The sequence below is a fragment of the Piliocolobus tephrosceles genome, chromosome 13 (genome assembly GCF_002776525.5).
Source record: "Piliocolobus tephrosceles isolate RC106 chromosome 13, ASM277652v3, whole genome shotgun sequence".
NCBI classification, from domain to species: Eukaryota; Metazoa; Chordata; class Mammalia; order Primates; family Cercopithecidae; genus Piliocolobus; species Piliocolobus tephrosceles.
Window position 1 is genome coordinate 11,584,019 of NC_045446.1, and position 20,220 is coordinate 11,604,238.

At 53.5% G+C, this 20,220-nt stretch overlaps 1 protein-coding gene across 4 annotated transcripts in view; it reads right to left on the reverse strand.

The window, feature by feature from the left end:
• The window catches only part of INCENP (inner centromere protein), a 30,317-nt gene extending 10,859 nt beyond the window's left edge, over positions 1–19,458 (reverse strand). For 2 of the 4 annotated variants that reach the window (XM_023189510.1, XM_023189508.1), the window contains exons 1-11: positions 19,251–19,458; positions 15,129–15,279; positions 14,560–14,673; positions 12,852–13,660; positions 5,889–5,940; positions 5,012–5,069; positions 4,777–4,894; positions 3,606–3,657; positions 3,082–3,199; positions 2,859–2,990; positions 2,395–2,406 (exon numbers count right to left, since the gene is read on the reverse strand). In XM_023189510.1, the coding sequence (XP_023045278.1) occupies positions 2,395–2,406; positions 2,859–2,990; positions 3,082–3,199; positions 3,606–3,657; positions 4,777–4,894; positions 5,012–5,069; positions 5,889–5,940; positions 12,852–13,660; positions 14,560–14,673; positions 15,129–15,268 (1,605 nt within the window). In that variant the 5' untranslated portion in view covers positions 15,269–15,279; positions 19,251–19,458. The remainder of the gene's footprint in view (positions 1–2,394; positions 2,407–2,858; positions 2,991–3,081; positions 3,200–3,605; positions 3,658–4,776; positions 4,895–5,011; positions 5,070–5,888; positions 5,941–12,851; positions 13,661–14,559; positions 14,674–15,128; positions 15,280–19,250) is intronic. The other 2 variants (XM_023189511.1, XM_023189509.1) reach the window with 1 other exon arrangement.
• Positions 19,459–20,220: the final 762 nt, after the last annotated feature.

Genomic DNA, 20,220 nt, shown 5'->3' on the forward strand with positions numbered 1-20,220 from the left:
ATGGGCAGGGGCTCTAAGCCCTCCCTGGCCAAGGACAAGGCTGGTGCTTTCCCCTTGAACAGTCTGGGGCTGGGTGGAGGCTGGGACGCAGAGTGAAGCCCACACCCATCACCCCACCCTGGCTCCCAGCAGACTCCCACCTTTGGACACAGTGTCCAGTAGTGACCCGCTCTTCCTGTACTGGTTACTATTGATTTCTCCTTGGCTTCTGAGCCTAACTGGAGGAGCACTCTCACCTAGAAATCTGGCTCCAAGGTAATACCATCCTCCCAGAGGCGGAGAGAAGGGGTCCCAGTAACGGGTAAGATGGAGGAGACACACTCCACCTCTCCCTCCCACTGAACACAGCTACAAAACCTGGACAGAATGCAAGGAGCGGCTACTTGAGGCCTCTAAAACTAAAGAGGAGCAGGCAGATGGGGAAGAAGACCAGACTTGGAAGCACCAGCTAACCAGCAGTGAGTTCCCCATTGTTTTCCTCCAGCCTAACTCAATACAGCCTGGAACTCCAAAGGAGTCATTGGGGCATGGACAGAAAGAATTCTAGTCGACTCAAGCAGCAGAAAGGGAGTCTCTAATGCTCAGAGAAGGCAGAAACCCCATTTTTGTTTTTTCCCTTTTCTTCTTTGCCTTGTGCCCCAGCTCACAAGCAGTCCGACGGCAACGAGGGGCAGCAGCAGTTAAAGAAAGCTGCCAAGTCAAAATTCGAGGGAGGAGTTGTGAACCCAAAAGTGTGAGCCAAACCCTGTGTGTTGCTCTTCTGTCTGTCCCCCTGCCAGGTGACCCTGGACACAGAAAGCTGAGTCAAAACTCAAAGGAGGAGCTGTGATCCCAAAAGTGTGGGCCAAATCCTGTGTGTTTTTCTTTCTCTGTCCCCCTGGCAGGTGGCCCTGGACACAGTCGTAGAAGCACACAAAGCAGAACAAGGTAACTAAAGCACCAGCTTCCCAGCTGGACGACAGAAAAGAGAGCCCCAGAGGAGATCAGGAAAATGATACTGCAGGTAATTGACAAACAAATAGGCTCAGCTCCAAGCTGCAGATGCTAGGATCTGACCCTAATTATCACACCAAAGTCTGAGAACTAAACTAACAGACCACTTTCCAGGTCCCAGGCTGACTGCTGACTGGCACACACCCGGGAAAAGTCCAAACAGCACTGCCATCTTCAAAATCGGGACTAACATTAGAACCACAGTCCCCAGAAGGCAGATGGGAACCTGCAGCTTAAACCTAACCAGGTCAATTGCTGCTAAATTGCAATGCTGAGAAAATATCAACATTGTCCATAGATTTAAAAAAGACCGAGAGGCTCGTAGCATAATGATCAGGATGCAGTCCAAAAGGACTCCGTAGGCCCCTGGTCTCCTAACTATGGACCGTCCCCACCCACTAGATGGCCTGTGCAGGGACCTGGGATCCCCAAAGCAGGAAAGAGCCACTTTCTGGTCTTCTCTATCACCCCGTAAAACCTGCAGGGCTCTAATCAGTCTGGGTGGGGCACAGGTGGTAAGGCCACTGGAAGGTATACTGTCAGTCACCCTCTCCAACAAGAGGGGAACAGGCCTCCATGGGGAGAAGCCAGTTCAGGGCCCACCTGGCCAGCTGCTGGGAAGCCCCTCCCACCTGCCGAGGCCCTCCGCTGGAGGCAGAAGCCCTCCTGGCTGTCACAGGTGTCCCTGTGTAACTGCAGAGGACTCTTCAGAAGGCTTGCAGGAACTAAAGGAATGAGGCAGCTGTGGCCTTGGCAAATGGCATGGGGAGCTGGGGCTGAGGGTTAAGCATGTGCCCATCCGAAGGTCCTTGCTCAGAAGCCAGCCTGGCTCAGCTCAGTTCTGAGGTGTCTGAGAAGAGAACAGCTTCTGTGACTTGTTTCTAGATGCTACCACTCACTGTTCTGCTGTCACCCAGCACAGCAAGACCCGGCCTTCCACCTCAGCTCAGACCCACACTTGCCCTCCCCCGTCATCCCACTGCCTCAAGGCTACTGCTCAGGTCTGTGAACCAATAAATCTCAGTGGCTCTGGGGACCACAGACAACCGGTCTGTTCTCTTCAAAGACCTAAAGACCCTGAGGAGGCCTGCTGCTGGGGAGGAGGGAGGGAGCTGGCTGTGGGGAACACCGTCAAGCTGTAGCCCTGGTGAAAAGCCGCACCCCTTCGCTTCCTCCTAGGAGCAGAGTCAAGGGCAGGGAGGGCAGAGAAGGACGCTGGGGCCCAGAACTGCTGGGCGCCTCCAGCCAGCGCACCCCTCACCGTCCCACGCTCTTCCTAAGGCTCCCCTCCCGCTTAGGATGTTAGTGCATCTACAGGTGCTGTCAGCTACGCAGGGAAGGAGCTACAGCAGGTAAGTGCTAGGTGGGGCGAGGTTACCGACAGGAAAAGGCTTTACTTACGACGAAGCTGCACTGTGGAGAGGAGACAAGGGAAAAGGCAAGAGTTAATGCCAGGCCGGGGGACGTCCTGCCAGGCAGGCCACATGCCCAGCTGTGCCAGCAAGTGTGCATGGGGCCCCTCCTCCTGCCAGCAGCATCCCCACCGCCTCTCCTGTCACCCAACCCTCACCCCAACGGTGGAGGTGTCAAGTACCCCTCACTTTAACCACACAGATCTCCAGGGCTCACACTGAGCCGGCTGAGCCCTCAGGCTGCAGTCCGGAGCCCACAAGGTCAAGTGCAGGACAGTGTCCCCAGAGGTCAAGGCAGCTGGTGGCCACAGAGGCTTCAGCTGGCCCCTAACAGTGCCAGGCCACACCTGCCTCCGCCCAGGCTCACACTACTCCCAGTATCTTAGGGGACAGACTGGACCTTCAGCCACACTGCCCGGCTCCCACAAAGCCCGATGGGCACAGGCCCCTTACCTTGGGGTCCACGCGCAGGGGAGTGTTGCGCTTAATAAAGGACTTCATGACACTGCGGGGGGCTGAGGTCGGGGTCATGAGCATCTGGTTCCTCTGCACCGTGTGCAGAAAGGTCCGGAGGGGCCGCACCACCTGCAGACGAGGACCAGGGTCAGGAGTGGGCAGGCGGGGCAGGGTACCGAAGGGGGTCAGGGCTCTAGGGCAGGGCAGGCGCCTGGCTCACCTTGCTGGTCGGGCAGGGTGAGGAAGGGGTCTTGCTCCTGGGGGGCTGCAGCTCCTCATCCTCCAGGTGCTGCTCCTCGTCCAGCTCACTCACCGCCTGCTTGTAGCTGCGCTTCCTCCTGCCAAGGCGCGGGCGGCGGCATCACAGGGCAGCCCGCCACAGCCCATCAAAAGTCACCCCAGTGAACAATACCGGGCCCAGGCCACCCGCCTCTAGGCTGAAAGAGGCTGCAGAGCCTAACCAACCCTCTGCCGCCCACTCAGAGGAAGGGAGGGGAACAGTCCAAGGTCACATGGCCAGGAGACCACCCTAAGACGGGGCCAACAATCGGTTCGCCCTATTCCCAGGCTGGCGCTCATCCACAGCATGGAGCCGCCTCCTTGGTTAAGTCTCAACACCAGACCACACCCCAGCAGAGAGGCTCTGAAGCCCCTGAGCACACATCCACCCTCCCTGAGCAAGGACACAAGGCCATGTCCTCCAGGGCCCCCGAGTGACCCGCACATCCCTTCCCTAATGCAAACCTGGCACTCTGCGGTGGCTCTCTGGGTCCATCTGCTTGGTCTGTCTTGGCCTCTGTGAAGACAGCAATTTCAACAAGGCTGCAGAAATGATGGCGGCGGCAAGGTAGGAATGGGAGCCTAGGGGGAAGGGGTCCCTGGGCAGCAGCCTTGGCAGTGGGCAAGGCTCCCTTCCTGGCAGCTCCGGGGTGGCCAAACGCAGACGTATCAGCCTTAACCCTGACTAGCCTTGAGGAATCTACAGATGCCAGGGCCTGGCTACGCGGAGCTCATGAACCCCTCCCCGCCAGTGCCTGGCTCTATGGTAGGCAAGGCAGGGCGGGACGGTCCTGTTGAGGCGGCAGCCCCCGACGTGCCCCACCCACCTCTGACACTAAGAACAGTGTGTGGACACCTTGTAGAAGCAGGAGCTCTAAGCCCCTTGCGCAGCTTCTAAATTCCACCCCTCCTGGGCCATGAGGCTGGTGTGGCCATGACAGGAGGAGGGGGTGGCTCTGGCTGCAGGGTCAACATGCGGGGTGTAGCGTCAGTATGTTTTGTTTCACTGCTAGGAGAAAGTGCACGTGACTCCAAAAGTTCCTCGCAGCAGCCCTGAGGGCTGTGAGGCTGGCATGACCATTGTCCCTGACCACATCGTAAAGAGGAGGAGGCCATGTTCAAGATCTCATAGCCATAGTGCACTTCCCACCAGAGAGAAGCACCCTTCTCAGGGAGATGTGAGCAGGACCCCAGGACACTCCCAAACCCTGTCCTCCAGCCCTCTTTGGACAGGGATGGACCTACAAAGGTCAGAAAGGAGCTGGCAGCAGAGGCAAAGCAGGAGGCCAGGTGGGTGTTCAATTCCCAGCCCACGGCTCTTCCCACTGGCCCCTGGAGTCGAGGTCAAGGCCTTACCTGGCCTCTTCATATCCGTACCCCAATGCAGCCCCTTCCCCTGCTTCCTGTCCCAACCAGCCACAGCCCCCCACGCAGCACTCAGTGACAGCTCCAGCCCAACAGTGGGAGGTGAAGCCTGCAGACTCAAAAGGGATCTCTGCACCCCCAGGTTTAATTTCTCTTTAGCCTACTGGCCCAGAAAATAGGGCTTCCTTATCCCCAGACAGAAGGTCAGGCTGAGGCCACCAAGGCCCGCTGTGGCTCTGGGCACTACAAGCGGCAGGTCAGGAAGCCTCACCTTGCTGCCCTGCAGAGGGTGTTTCCGGGCTGCTGGCTGCAGGCTTCGGGCTGGGTGTGCTATTGGCAATCTCCGTGTCACTGCGGGGCCACGAGTTATTTCCGCTGTTCTCAGGGACCTGTGGAAAGAACCAAGGCTTTAGGGATCTCAACCTGGAACCCAAGGCCCAGGATGGCTGCAGGGCAGAGCAGGAGCCCCAGAGGTGAGTCCTCCCTTCCCCAGGCAGCCGCCTTACCTCTGGCTCAGCTGCCGCTACAGGCTCAGCCTCCTCGGGGGACTCCTTCTGCTCACGACTGAAAACAGAAGGGGGACTCTGTGGGGACTGCCCAGCTAGTCCAAGCCCTCCCCCATAGGGAGTCCCTCTCCCACTCCAGGGATGGGGGACTCAAAATGTCAACACAAGGTGCCCTGACCAGGGCCACCAACCCACAGCCCCCTGCGGGATGGGAGGATGGCAGCTCCAAGCCATGGCTCCGTGGGCAGACGAGGGATGTCAGCTTCAGAATGTGGCTTCATCTCCCAAGCACCCCACCACAGAGCTGGCACAGAGCCCTGTCCTCAGTTCCACCTCCACCTCTTGGACCCAGATGAGCTGCATCTCTTTTGTGGTCTGTTCTCCATTCACCATGGGGCAGGCAAGGCCAGCAGGTCTGCCCAGTCACCCTGTTTCCCCATCCCAAGAACAAACCCTCTGCTCTGCAGGAAGGAGGGAGGAGGCTGGTTTTAGTGATGGCAGGACACGGCCTCCAGGAAAAGGAGTCTGTGTCCCGGCCAGAAGCAGCACTGGGTGTAATCCTGGAGCGCCACTATCCTACCCCACCCAGTCTGAATGGCAGCTGGCAGCTCCGCCTTACCCCCAACCTCTGGAGCTCACGCCCCAGGGTCAGGTCTGGCCAGGCAACCAGCAACACGGACGGGCGCTGCAAGGAGACCAGGCGGCCAACACCCACGTCACTCACTGCCTGGTCAGACAGGGGAAACGGGCAGCCCCTGGGCAGTCAGGGATCAGTGGGAAAGGCTCAGCCCAGGAATTGCTTCCAGCCCTGGTGCTCACCTTGGCTCCCTGTCCTGGTGTGCCCTGCCCACCTGCAAAGCCCTGGAACTGAACTCACCCAACTTTTTCGGGCACCTCAACATTCAGAAGCCTCTCCAGGTAACTGTGACCTGAGGGGGAAAAGAAAGGCACAAAAGATGTCATCAGAAACCACATAGGTCCCACTCAAAGGGGTCCAGGGGACCAGGTTCCAGCAAGGGCCTGGCCACTGCTCCCATCATTAGCCTTGCCATGCCCAGGACCCTCCCCTCAGCACTCATCCTAGCGTCTTTATCGGAGTTCCTGGCTTCACGTCCCCTGCTGCTTCCCAGATGCTCTTCCCATGCCCATCTGGGCACGGCTGGGCACCCTCACTGGGCTGGGAATATCTTGAGAAGAGGGACAATGTCTGTTGCAGCTCCAGGCCCCAAACTCCCAGCATGGGGCCCAAGACAAAGCAGCTTATTCTGTCAACAAATATTCATCAAGTGCCTACAGTGTACTGGGACCTGGGCCAGGCCCTAGGGCCCCAACGGTGAACAAAACAGAACCACTGTCTGGTCTAGATAACAATCATCAAATAGTCCCGTCAACAACACCAGCATGGGCAATGATGGAACACAGCAGACACATTTTTTTTCTTTTTTTTGAGATGGAGTCTCGCTCTGCTGCCCAGACTGGTGTGCAGTGGAACAACCTCAGCTCACTGCAACCACCACCTCCTGGGTTCAAGCGATTTCTGGCTAATTTTTTGTATTTTTAGTAGAGACGGGCTTTCGCCATGTTGGCCAGGCTGGTTTCGAACTCCTGACCTCAAGTAATCCACCCGCCTAGGCCTCCCAAAGTGCTGGGATTACAAGCGTGAGCCACCGCGCCTGGTCCAGAGCAGAGAATTTTAAAAGCCTACGACAGGGGATCTGAGCTGGTCTGGAGGATTTTACAGACAAAGGAGGAGGAGGTCCAGGCCAGTGGTTCTCAGCTTGCATTCTCTGATCCCTGGATGTCCTTGAGACCCTTGGGGGATCCACGAGGTCATAACTAATCATGATACTAAAATGTTACTTTCCCCCTTTCACTGTGCTGACACTTGCCCCGAGGGCACAAGAACAATGGGGAACAAACTGCTGAAGCCTCAGCCCCGACTGAGGCCAGAGCATCAAACACTATCCTCGGACCACACACTCACAGGAAGGAGAGAAGTCCAGTTTCACTGAGGAATGTCCTTGATGAAGGTGTAAAAAGTACTAATTTTTTTTTTTTTTTTTTTTTTGAGACAGACTCTTACTCTGTCACTCAGGCTGAATGCAGTGACGCAACCTCAGCTCACTGCAACCTCCACCTCCTGGGTTCAAGCAATTCTTGTGCCTCAGCCTCCCAATTAGCTGGAATCACAGGCACATACCACCACACCCAGCTAATTTTTTATATTTTCAGTAGAGACAGGGTTTCGCTATGTTGGCCAGGCTGGTCTCGAACTCATCCTCAAGTGAACCACCTGCCTCAGCCTCCCAAAGTGCTTGGATTACAGGCGTGAGTCACTGCGCCTGCAAAAGTCCTAATTTTACTAAATCTAAACTCAAGTACATGCCATTTCTACTCTTCTGTGTGCTGAGGTGGGAAGTGTGCCGAATGCCTGTTACTGCAAATGTAACTCTCCGCGAAAAGCGCTCATCTCTAAGCTGCCAGCTGCACTAGCCACTTTTTCACCTGGAACACTGTTATTATTTAAAAGAATGATTGACACACAACGGTTATTCAATCTTGGCTATCTGGAAGACATTTTCTCACAAGTCAATGAAGTGAATCCATCACAAAAATAAAACACCATGTGCTAACAATAATTTAAAAACTGAAACAAAAAGAATCCAAGAGTAGAATTTTGAAAAGCACGTATCCACCACCAGCAGGGCCACAGCATCCTAATACCTAAGGACTTTTCTGATGAGGTCAGAAAACAAATGTGCTTTTTTAGCATATTATATAATGAAGGGTGTCAACACTTGGAAGACGTGCATAACCTGGTGAAGCAATATTTTCCAAATGATCGATGTATGCGGTTATGAAATCACACACATCTAAAAGATCCATTCAAAGTGTGGCTGGGCGTGGTGGCTCACTCCTGTAATCCCAGCACTCTGAGAAGCCGAGGCAGACAGATGATTTGAGATCAGGAGTTTGAGACCAGCCTGGCAACATGGTGAAACCCCGTCTCTACTAAAAAAACAAAAATTAGCCAGGCGTCGGTGGGCGCCTGTAATTCCAGCTACTAGGGAGGCTGAGGCAAGAGAATTTCTTGAACCAGGAGGCGGACGTTGCAGTGAACCAAGATCATGCAACTACACTCCAGTCTGGGTGACATAGTGAGATTTCATCTTAAAAAAAAAAAACACACAAGGTGCAAGGCAGACCCCTATGGAACCAGCAACATGGTTTCAGACTCAACACCACAACAAACCTTGAAGAACTACCACTTCTTGCGCTGGTCCTGATCACAAAGAACACGCACAATTATCTGAAAAAGCTATGAAGATATTCCTCCCTTTCCCAACTACACGTCTGTGTGAGGCCAGATGTTCTTCAGCTACTTTTGTTGTTTTTTTTTGAGACAGAGTCTCACTCTGTCACCCAGGCGGGAGTGAAGTGGTGTGAATTCAGCTCACTGCAACCTCCACCTCCTGGTTTCAAGCAATCCTCCTGCCTCAGCCTCCCAAGTAGTTGGGACTACAGGCACACACCACCACGCCCAGATAATTTTTTGTGTTTTTAGTAGAGATGCGGTTTCACCATGCTGGCCAAGATAGTCTCGATCTCTTGACCTCATGATCCGCCCGCCTCAGCCTCCCAATGTGCTGGCATTACAGGTGTGAGCCACCGCGCCCGGCCAGTTCTTCAGTTACTTTAACCCAAACAGCTCAATGCAACAACAGATCAAACACAGAATGAGGCTTCTTTAAAGTCACACAATAAAGAGATTTGAAAATGTAGAATAATGCCAGTCTCCTCAGTACATTTTTGTTTTGGAAAAGTTATTTTTTCATAAAAAGTCTTAATGTAAACAGGTGATAGGCTTGGTACTTACATTTTGTAATGTCAAAATATTAAACAATATTTTTAAATCTTTAAAGTACTAAATATTCATATAAAATATTAACTAAAATTTAAATACTTTTAAAATCCTGTTTTAATTTCTAATACAGTAACTAACAATAGATAAAACCTCATAATCGAAGCTTTTTTTTTCTTTTTAACAGAGTCTCACTCTGTCACCCGGGCTGGAGTGCAGTGGCGCAATCTCAGCTCATTGCAGCCTCGACCTCCTGGGTTCAAGCAATCCTCTCACCTCAGTCTCCTGAGTAGCTGGGACTACAGGCACATGCCACCATACCTGGCTAATTTTTCCCATTTGGGTAGAGACAGGGTCTGCGCCATGTTGTCCAGGCTGTCAAAAGCTTTTTGAGGCTGAGGCTTAATCATTAAAAACAGGAAGCCCGGGGCCCTCACCCTCAGCACTCACCCTGGCATCCTCACCACAGCTGCTAGCTTTATGTCCCCGGCTTCTTCCTAGCTGGGAGCATGCCTGTTTCCAGTGCCACTGGTCTGGGGAGAAGGAGGGCCAAGGCCACGAGGCAGGAAAAAAAGAGGCTTTTTGGGGGAACAGAGAGAAGGTAGCTGAGCTGGCGCATCCTGAGCCATGGGGACTTGGCCAGAGTTCAGGCTGGGAGGCGGCCAGTGGGAGGTTGGGGCGCACAGGGTCTCAGGAAAACAGGGAAGACAACAGGCCACAGAGAAGGGAAGCCGGGACCCTTCCTGGGTATAGTAGCCAGGTTTGGGGAGGTGGTGGGAGCAGCTGCAGGGCCGGGCTGACAGTCACGGGTAGTGATGACCCCCATTTAAGGGGTCTATACCCAGAAGATACGTCCCCCTCATCTCCCCATGCAGTGTCATCCCAGCTCATGTGCTCCCTGATGAAGTTGCCCACGTGACTACGTGGCTCTCCCACCAGCACAAGGGTTCTCTGGAATGCTAAGTGCCATCTGCACACCATTCAGGCCTCAGAGCTGGTCTGGTGGTATGGAAGTGGCCCAAGCACTGGCAGAGGGACGGAAGGGTTGTTCTCCAATGCAGAGGTAGCTCGAACGCCCCAAGGTGGAGCCCTGTGGCAGTGGGCCTGTCCCTTCCTATCCACTTCAGAACTGCTGCCCCACAGGCCCCGCAGGCCCCGCAGGCAGGTGCGCACCAGGCCAGGAGGCAGGGGATTCCTGCTGGCACACAGCAGTTCCACGCCCCGGGGCCACACTCTGGCTTCCAGAGGCCCCCTCGGCCCATCCTGCCTGCTGGCTTTTTTTCCTCATTTTCCCATTCCTCTGGGTGCAGGTGTTTCCTTCCCATCCCGAATTTAATTTTTAAGAAATTAAACTCATTAATTTCCCAAAAATTAATGAATTGAACTCAAATCCTTGTGTCAAGTACTGCTCATTGGGAAAACCCAAACCAAGACCCCACCTCGGAGCTGCCCGAGAGCCTCTCCCAGAACCTGGGATCTGGGAGACCCCCGCAAAGCCTCCTCCCCGTCACCGCCCCACTCCCTGACACCCTTGCAGCTCCTCGCTAGGGGTCGGCCTTGTCACACCCAAACTGAGCGTCAGCCGTTGGTGAGTTTTCTCAAATAAGATGTACTAAGTATCCACTACACCCAAGCACTAAGATGAGTTATCTACTCACATTCAAAGCAAGCGTTATCACCATTTCACACAGAAAAACTGAGGCTGAGAGAAGGGGTGTGCCCAAGGTCACCCAGGGTCGGTGTGACTCCAGATCCGAGATCCTGTATCCTCCTCTCTCTCCTCCACCCACCTCAAGAAGAGAGATGATGCTGGGCTGGGAGTCAGACAGACCTAGGTCACATGCAGCAGTCAAATCAGAAGCCCATTCATGGGCAGGGAACGGGTAGATAGAGAGGGAAAAGTGATGGAAGGGCATGAGAGCTGCAGATCCCGATGTCTGCTCCAAAGGTCTCAGAGATTCTCTGCAACCCTGCCTGGCCCTCCCTCTACAGGTCCAGGCTCACCTGCTCCCTTGGGCCCCTTCCCAAGATCAGATCCAGGCCTGAGAAAATCTCCAAAACAGATCAGAACCATTTAGATCCTTCTGAGAATCCAGAAATAGACAGTGTGCCACACTGCACATCTGTACACGCCCCAGACTGTGTCACCCCAAACCCTGGAGCAGGCCCATCCCCAGGCAGCGTGACTCAGGCAGAGAGAAAGCTGCCAAGGTGAGGTGCCCTCCCCTGCCTGACAGGCCCTGCCCTGGGGCCTTGCACAAAGCCTCTTCTGCAAGCACCTGACTTTCTGAACAGAATGAAACATGCAGTGCTCAAGCCCTAGCTTCCCAATTTACAGATTCCATGGCCTCCTTAAGCCTCAGTTTCCTCCTCCATAAACTGAAAAATTCCTCACAAGCTAACAGTGCTGCCGTAAGGACCAAATGAAATAACCTTTCCTTTTATAAATCTTAAAGTGCCTGGCAGATGCCAGCTACTATTTAATATGCGTTAAGATAAAACCTGGGCTGGGTGCAGTGGCTCACACCTGTAATCCCAGCACTTTGGTAGGCTGGCTGAGGCTTGAGGTCAGGAGTTCGAAACCAGCCTGGCCAACATGGTGAAACCCCATCTCTACTAAAAAACAAAAAAACAAAAATGAGCCTGGTGTGGTGGCAGGCGCTTGTAATCCCTGCTCCTCGGGAGGCTGAGGCAGAAGAATTGCTTGAACCCGAAATGCAGAGGTTGCAGTGAGCCGAGACCGTGCCATTGCACTCTAGTCTGGGCAACAGAGTGAGACTCTGCATCAAAAAAAAAAGAAAAAACATAAATCCTGGCCTATCCTCACCACCAGTCCGCTGCTTCGCCCATCCTCTGGCTGCATCCTTACAACAGCCTCCTATCTCATCTCCCTGTTTCCCTCCATTCACCATCATCAGGCCACTTCTTTTGCTTCAGTGGGGTCAAGTTCAAGCTCTTGTGTGAGACATGAGCCCCAGAGCCCCATCACTTGTTGCTTTAGGCATCAGGGTCTTTGTACAAGCTGTTCCCTCTGCCAAGAATACATATCCCCGCATTTTTTTTTTCCACTTAGCAAAAGTGCAGCCATCCTTCAGAACCATCCTAGCTCAGACTTCAGCTCCTCCTCATGCAGCCAGCCGCCCCTCCAGACACCTGCTCCAGTGGGCAACGGCCCCCTAAGCTGAGATCTGAGAGAGCAGCTAACGTGACCCAGTCCTTCCCATATGCCAGGCACCCTTCTAACTCCCCGTGTGGGGTGACCAAAGAAAACCTCACAACGACCCTTTGAAGTGACGTGATTAGCCCCAGTTGACAGGCTAGGAGTGGAGGCCCCAGGCTGCGAGGTGGGTAAATGGCTGAATTGGCACTCAGACCCACGCTGGCCAGTTCCAGAGTCAGCTTGGTTCCCCCTCCTGGCTCCCATCAGATGCCCAGTCATCTGATCTGCCAGAAGGAACCTGCTGCCATAATTCCCTCCTCCAGATCAAATGTAGTGTCGCTAATGGGCGGCGCACAAACCCGGTGAATTTAAGCAGCCTCTGCAGCACGGGGTTGGGAGGAACGAGCTGGCCCTGGGTAAGAGGCCCAGGCTCCAGCCTCAACATGGCCAGTAACCATGGCCACGTGGTGGCCAACCTCCCTGAAGCTCAATTTCCTCACTTGTAAAGCAAGTAGGTTGGGTCAGATCTGCACCATCCAATGTGGAAGCCACTAGCTACATGTAACTATTTAAATCTAAAAGAAGTAAAATGCAATACAATTTAAAACTCAGTTCCTCAATCAGACTAGCCACATTTTGAGGACACAATCGCCAGAGGGGGCCAGCTAGTGGCCACCACCCAGGACAGCACCGATGTGGAACATCTACCTCACAGCAGAAAGCTCTCTGGACAGCTCCTTGCTAGATGATCCCTCAGAAACCCTCCATCTGAGCCTGGCACCAAGGACCACCCGCCACTGCCAAGCCCCCAGACTCACAGATGATGCGGCCAGAGGCAGCGGGCTCTTCGGCAGTCTTCTTGGCAAGCCTTCTGCTCGCCCTGCGGACAACACTTTCCTGTTTGGCCACCAGAGAGTACTTCTGGGCTAAGACTTGGGGACTCAGGGAGGACGGGGCGGTCAGGTTGTGCCGCACCGACTGAGAGTCCGCAGGAGAGCCCGTGGGCATGGAGAAGTTATCCGGCAGGATGGGAGCCAGCACCCGCTCCCGCCACGGAGAGTCTGGAGAGCCTGGCGAGTCCCGTGGGCCAGGGGAGACCCGCGCAATCCTGAGCTTAGACACAGACCGCCCTGTCCCGACCCCTCGACCCTTGGGGTCCTGGGGTGTAGCTATCAGGGAGCTCACTGTGACGGACTCCTGCATCCTGGCCTTTGACTTCTTAGGTGTTGATTCCTCATCCGATGTCAGGATGCCCCGGGAGGCTGGAGTTGTGGCTGAAGCCGGAGTCGGGGACAGAGTACGGGGCAGAGGCTGGACGGACACGAGCTGGGTGACATGCTGCTCAGCATTGTGGCGCTCACTGATGCCAATCTCCACCACAGGCACCAGCTGGCACTGGGTGTGGTTATCCTTGGGCTTCTCGGTCAACGTCGTGGGAGACTCAGGGGTGGGCGAAGAAGGTGCAGCCAATGCCATGGTGGCTGCAGCAGCCGCAGCTGCCGCACGGGTCACACGCCGCAGGACGGAGCCGTTCTCCCCCACCATTGTGGCCAGCTTCTCTACACTGTCCTTGCTGCGGAGGCGTCGGGAGCTCAGCTGGCTGCTCCGAGACTTTCTGCGGGATAACCTGGCAGGGGCAGCAGGGCAGAGGCTGAGATGGGCAGCAGGACAGGGTAGCACCCAGTCTCCCTAAGAGCCACCAGCTTGGATGGAGTATGATGAGAGAATGTGAAGGCAAAAGATCTGGGTTCCAGCCCAGATTCTGCCACCTCTAGCCAGGAGGCCCCAGGCCATTCTTGTCTGAGCCTCAGTCTTCCTAACTGTAAATTGGGGATCATGCCATAGTCCTCACAGAACTGGCTAGGAAGATTATATTCATCCAAACCACTGGCTGACTGAAGTCATACCGCACCAAGTCCCTGCTGAAAGCCTTACACACACTCTCCCTTAATCCAGAGCATGCCCCTGAGAGGTATGGACCACTATCCCCATTTTAGGGATGAGGAACAGAGGCTCAGAGAGGCAGAAATTCAATTCAAAGCCATACTGCTCTGCTAAGGGGCAGAGCTGCGGTTCACACCCAGGTCTAACCCCAAGACCCAGCCTCTTTCCCTAGCACTCTGCAGCCCCAGTCATTCTTGAGGGGGACTAAAACAAGCATAACAATATGAGGGCTGGGACAAGCCATGTGCTGCACACCTCTGGTCACACTCACCTAACAGAAGGACGGCTTCTCTTTTTCATCCCACCTATGGAAATATTTGCCATCCTCCAGGGCCCAGATCAAATACCCCCACCCCCAACACACAGCCACAGATCTGGATCCAGGGTCTTGGGTCAAGCTATAGCTCCCTGTGGCATCCCAACCCTTCTCAGCATGGCCCATGCAGTACCCGCGGTGGTACCCACCACCCTTCCTACAGGCTGCTACTTCCAAATCAACATCTTCAGAATTGAACTGTCCCAGATGGCACCAAGCCTCCGCAGAGCCCACTGCCCAGCTCACCCTCCCCCAACCCTTCCTACCTTTTCCTGATGGGGTCTCTGTTTTCATCCTGAACATAAGAAATCCGTCTCTTCTTCCGTCGGTTCTTCTGAGAAGGTGTTTTGGGCATCAGTTCTGGCTCTTTGCTGAATTCTCTGTTTGGCACAGGAGGGTGTCACTCGAGGCTGCCTGGGAACCGCTGGTCCCCTCTCCCACCCAGCCTGGCCCCTGCCCAGTTCCTGGTCGCGACAGGTCAAGCTCGGGTGACCAGCACCAAGCAAGCTCTCCAGGGTCATGTGGGCACTCAGGGCTTCCTCCTGGAGACACGGCAGGGAAGCAAGCCCCCAGGCGCACGTCCATTGCCCCACACCCTGAGAGGCCCAGCCAGCAATGATGGCGAACAGGCAAGGGACTCGATCTCTCCTGCTGCCCCTTCCCATGACACTAGGTCGGGCCCTAGCACGCTGCACACGGAGTATACAGCAGGGAGCCCTGACAGGTTGTTGGTTTTGCCAGGCAGGTGGGGACGAGGAGCTGTTGCGTCCCCAAGACCAAAGCAGCCCAGACAGGCGCTGGTGTTCCCATCCCCTCACTGTGCCCCCGCCTTCACCTGGTGAACATGCGCTTGGCCTCCTCCTGGATCTCCTCAAGCCACACCAAGTCCTTATTATCCAAGTTGCAGAGAAACTCCATGAGCTTCTGGTCACATAGCTCCAGCAGGTGAATGGGCCCTGGGGCTGTCGTCCCCATGGTGGCTCTGTCTGGTGAAGACAGGGACAAGAGGCACAAGTTAGAAATTCAGGGTAGGGGTCTGGGGCTTTCTCCAAGCTGCCATACCCATCCCGCCCACAAGCACCACAAACACCCAGTGCCCGAAGCAGGGCCCCTCTCTGCTCACAGCCACTCCCCAGAGCTGCAGAATTCCCAACACTAATGCCCCAGCCTCGTTTCTGCAAAGAGGGCACTTCTACTCACATTCTTCAAATACTTCCCTGTCCCCACCCTCCACAGCATGACCATCCCCAGTTCCTAGCCAATTCTGACATTGATGGTCTCCTTACAAATGGCCTTTTCTGGGCTGAAGATGACAGGGCACTGCCATCTGCCTTCCTGGCCACCCCAGGGCCCCTCACTCCCTGCCCAAACACAGTCCTGCTCTCGCTCTCCAGTAGGCCCTCATCTTACTACTCATGGTTAAGTAAGGGCTAAGACACAGCCACCCTGCGCTACATGCAAGGCCCAATGTACTCCAGACATCAGGCCAAAGAATATCCAACCCAACTGCCTCTTTAAGAGGCCAGTGAGCAGAAGGGATTCTGTGTTCCAAAGGAATGAGTGAGAAAGTAGTGATCCTGAGATATGCCCTCAAAAGGCCTCCCATACCTCTCTCCCTTGAGCTGAAATGCCCTCCAAATGGAGCATAAACAGAACATGAAGGGAACGGTAAGCAATATCTTGTTTTTAAGAAAACTTGCCTATAGGCATTGAGCAAGGGAAAACACAAAAACATTTTCTTCTCACTTTCTTATAAAACTAGCAGCTCAGGTATCCTCCTTAAAACTTGATAACCAGCCTAGCACGGTGGATCACACCTCTAATCCCAGCACTTTGGGAGGCTGAGGCAGGTGGATCACTTGAGGTCAGGAGTTCAAGACCAGCCTGGCCAACACGGTGAAACCCTGTCTCTACTCAAAATACAAAAAAATTAGCCAGGCATGGTGGTGAGCGCCTGTAATCCCAGCTACTCAGGAGGCTAAGGCAGGAGAATCACTTGAACCCGGGAAGCAGAGGTTGCAGTGAGCCAAGATTGCGCCACGGCCACTCCAGCCTGGGCATCGCAGTGAGACTCTGCCTCAAAAATAAACTTGATAACCATTACAAAAACCTCAAGCAAGGAAGAAGTACAGTCAGCCCTCCATACCTGTGAGTTCCATATCCATGGATGCAACCAACCACCAGTGGAAAGGATTTGAAAAAAAAGCTGCATCTCTACTGAACTTGTACAGACTTTTCCCTTGTCATTATTCCCTAATAATACAGTATAACAACTATTTGCATAGCTTTTACATCGTATTAGGTGTTATAAGTAATGTAGAGATATAAAGTATACAGGAGGACGTGTGTAGGTTATATGCAAATACTATGCCATTTTATATCAGGGACTTCAGCAACTGTAGATTTTGGTATCCAAAGGAGGTCCTGGAACCAATTCCCTGAGGATTCCAAGAGACAAACGTATTCTACTACATCCCAACAGGGGCTCAATAAATATCCCAACAGGAGAATGAGTGAAAGAACAAATGAATGGGTGGTGGTCATAAGCCATAACAACAGGCTGCGTGCCTCAAGTCAGGGCAGTGACCCACCATCCTGATTTACTGCTTCAAAACCAAGAACCAGCTGGGCACGGTGGCTCATGCCAGCACTTTGGGAGGCCGAGGTGGGCGGATCACAAGGTCAGGAGTTTGAGACCACCCTGGCCAATTTGGTGAAACCCCATCTGTACTAAAAATACAAAAATTAGCCGGGTGTGGTGGCACATGCCTGTAATTCCAGCTACTCAGGAGGCTGAGGCAGGGGAATCACTTGAACCTGGGAGGCAGAGGCTGCAGTGAGCTGAGATCGTGCCATTGCACTCCAGCCTGGGCGACAGGGCGAGACTTCGTCTTAAACAAACAAACAAACAAACAAGAACCATGCACAGCTTAGCCTCCCATCTACAATGGAAGGTCTTGGAAGGAAGGGACAAATTGCTGACCCCTTGATCCCTCAAGGGCATAGCACCAGGTCAGGTTTCAGTCTCACGGGACCTCCTTGGGCTTGATTCAGGGACACACTAGCCTTTGTTCCTCAACAAGCTCTGGCCTGTGTCTGGAACACTGTCTCCCATTTTGTATGGCTCACTCCTCATGGCTTGGATCTCAGATCCTCAGGGAAATCTGACCACCAATCTAAAGAAGCCCCAGCCACGATCCCATCCATTGACTGTAATTCTCTGCAGAGCACTTGCGTGCTTGTTTACCTGTTGCTTACTGCCTGTCCCTGCCCACTAAACAATTGCTCTCTGAAGGCAAGCCCCTGTCTGACTTGCTCATTGTTGAGTGCCCAGAGCACAGCAGTGCCTGGCAACAAGGAATACTTGTTGAATGAATTAATCCACCCATCAACTCTACACCTAGAAATAAACATCCTACAGGTGCTCATCCCACCACACAAAGGGCACCAAATAAACTTAATCTGCACAGGTTAGAACTGACCAACACATGTTCAAAGCCCCTGCTCCTAGATGCCAAGGGCAGCAATAATCAGGGCAGGGCCAAACGGGCAGGATCCTACAGGCTCTGGGCTGAAACCTCGGCTCTGCAGCCAGCCAATCACAGGCAAGGCCTTTTCACTGCCATCCCTCACCTTCCCCTAACCCTTCTGCACCCAGACCACAACCCTGGCAAAGCGCAGGACCTCAGGCCAGAAAACAGAAAACTGTTTAAGGAAGAAAAAGATTTGCGGAGAAAAGCAACAACTGGCTAACTTTTCAAAAAGTATTTGTTCAAATGGGCAACGTGGATGAGAGCTTCTTTCACAAAGTCCATGAAAGCAATTGGACTTCTTTCATGGGGAAGTTTGCTTAGATCTTAGCGCAGCCATTTAAAAAGCGTTACCATAAGTTAAAACAGAGGTGACCCTGAAAAAGAAGGAGTCAGTGTACCAAGAATCAGGCTCCTGGAAGAGCAGCAAAAATCTCTTCTTCAGCCCATGTAAGCAACTGCACACAGATAAAGAGCACCCAACACCCTACTGAGGGAGGCACTCTCCACTCTTCCTCTCCAACACTTCTTTCACACCATACACCAGACTGAAGGTCCCATCGCCCTCCTCTATGACTCCTGTTCTTTTCAGGGTGCTGTAAGTTGGGTGCCTACCACACCTCTGAGCAGAAAGCTCATAGCAGCTGCTCCCATTTACTGAGTTCTACTCTATGCATGAGTCAGACATCATCTCATTTAATTCTCACCACAACCTTGAGGATATGCATGAGAAGATGAGGAAATTGAGGCAAAGAGAAGTCAAAATCAGCCGGTAAATCAGGGGCATAAATAGAACCGTGCGTGCCCTTAGCTACTGGCTATACCTCCTTTAAACCGTGCGCTTAACCACCGGCTATACAGCCTTCTAAATATCAACCTCTGAAAGGAAGGCGCCCAGTCTTGACTCTGGGCAACCCCGCGAGCAACCCATGTTAGCTGAACGAGACTGAACCGCTGACAGCGAACAAGATTGGGGAGTGACAAGGGGCGGCCCAGCCTCCGGAAATGGTCAGTTTAAAATGCTGCTCAGCTGGGGGCGGGGGCGTTGAGAGAGGGGTTTTAACTGCACAGAAATGCCATCTGGCATCATTCCGTCAAACCACAGGGTTGGTTTCGGGTTTCCTGCGCGTCCAAGTCAACAATAATCCTCGCAGGCACAAAACAAGGTGCTAGGCAGCCGGGAGCGGAGGGGACTGGGCTATGCTCTAGGAAGCTGAGGGCCTAGGTGGAAGGGGTGGGGGGCATCTCGGGCCCGAGAACCAAGGCAGACGACCTCGCCACTTGGAAGAGGTGACCCTCATATGCCCAGGCAGCCAGGAGCTGGGTTGGGGAGTCACGACCCTGGTCCGGAGTCGGCAGGGACCGAGCAGAGGACCGAGGAAATAATCGCGAACCACCCCCCAATCCCCACGCCCACGCGCACTCACTCGACTGCGCCACGTCCCCTGAAGGCTGCTCCGGTCCAAGTCCGGTGGTATTCCCAGCTGACGCCCCGCTTGCCCAGACCCACTCGGCTCTGGGCCTTCGGGGCTCACCGCACGGGAGGAGCAACCAAGCGGCGCAGCGCGGGCGAAATCTATGATTTTCAAAACTGAAGGCTCAGCCAATCCTCGGCAAGTTTGTCTGGGCGGTTGCAAAACTTTAAGCCAATCAAATAACAGGAAGTACGAGTCCGCCCTCCTATTGGTTATATCGACTAGCAATCTGCGGGACTAAGAGGCGGGGAAAGGAAGCGAAAGACTTTAAGCCCCCTCAGCTTCCGGGAGCTCTGGCCGCGGCGGAGAGAGGAAGTAGACCCCTGCCTGGGAGGAGTCCGCAGACCCGGAACTACCAGTCCCGGCGAGCACTGCGAAGGCCACGAGCGGCTTCCTTTCTTCTCCAAGCACGGTGGCAGGCTACTGATTTCTGCTGCTTTTTTTTCCTCATAAAAACATGTATGTATATACTTACATTGCTGAAAGAGCAGCTTTTTAATGTAACAACTTATCTAGGTACAGAAGTCATAGGTTCCTCTTCCGGTGAGAAAAACGTTCCTCAAAATACAAACCAAACAGCATGCCAGAGGGAATTTCATTGTACTGAAACATATACAAATTAAGGCTACCTTGGTATATAAACAATTTAGAAATTATGATAGAATAGTTCCACCAAATCATTTACGTGTAAGAATTCATGCCATTTATTAAAGAATTGGTAGTGGGGCTCAATTCAAACAATATTATGCATCCTTATATTCAACTTAATACACTTAGCAGCTATAAGGAATGTAACTGTAACCTCACTTCCTGAAATACCACGAGTAATATTAAAAATCCAAACCCATCAAAGGCCAGGGGGTTACGGTATTTGGCTCACGAATCAAAAAGCCTAATCATTTCAATTTAATCTTTACAACTA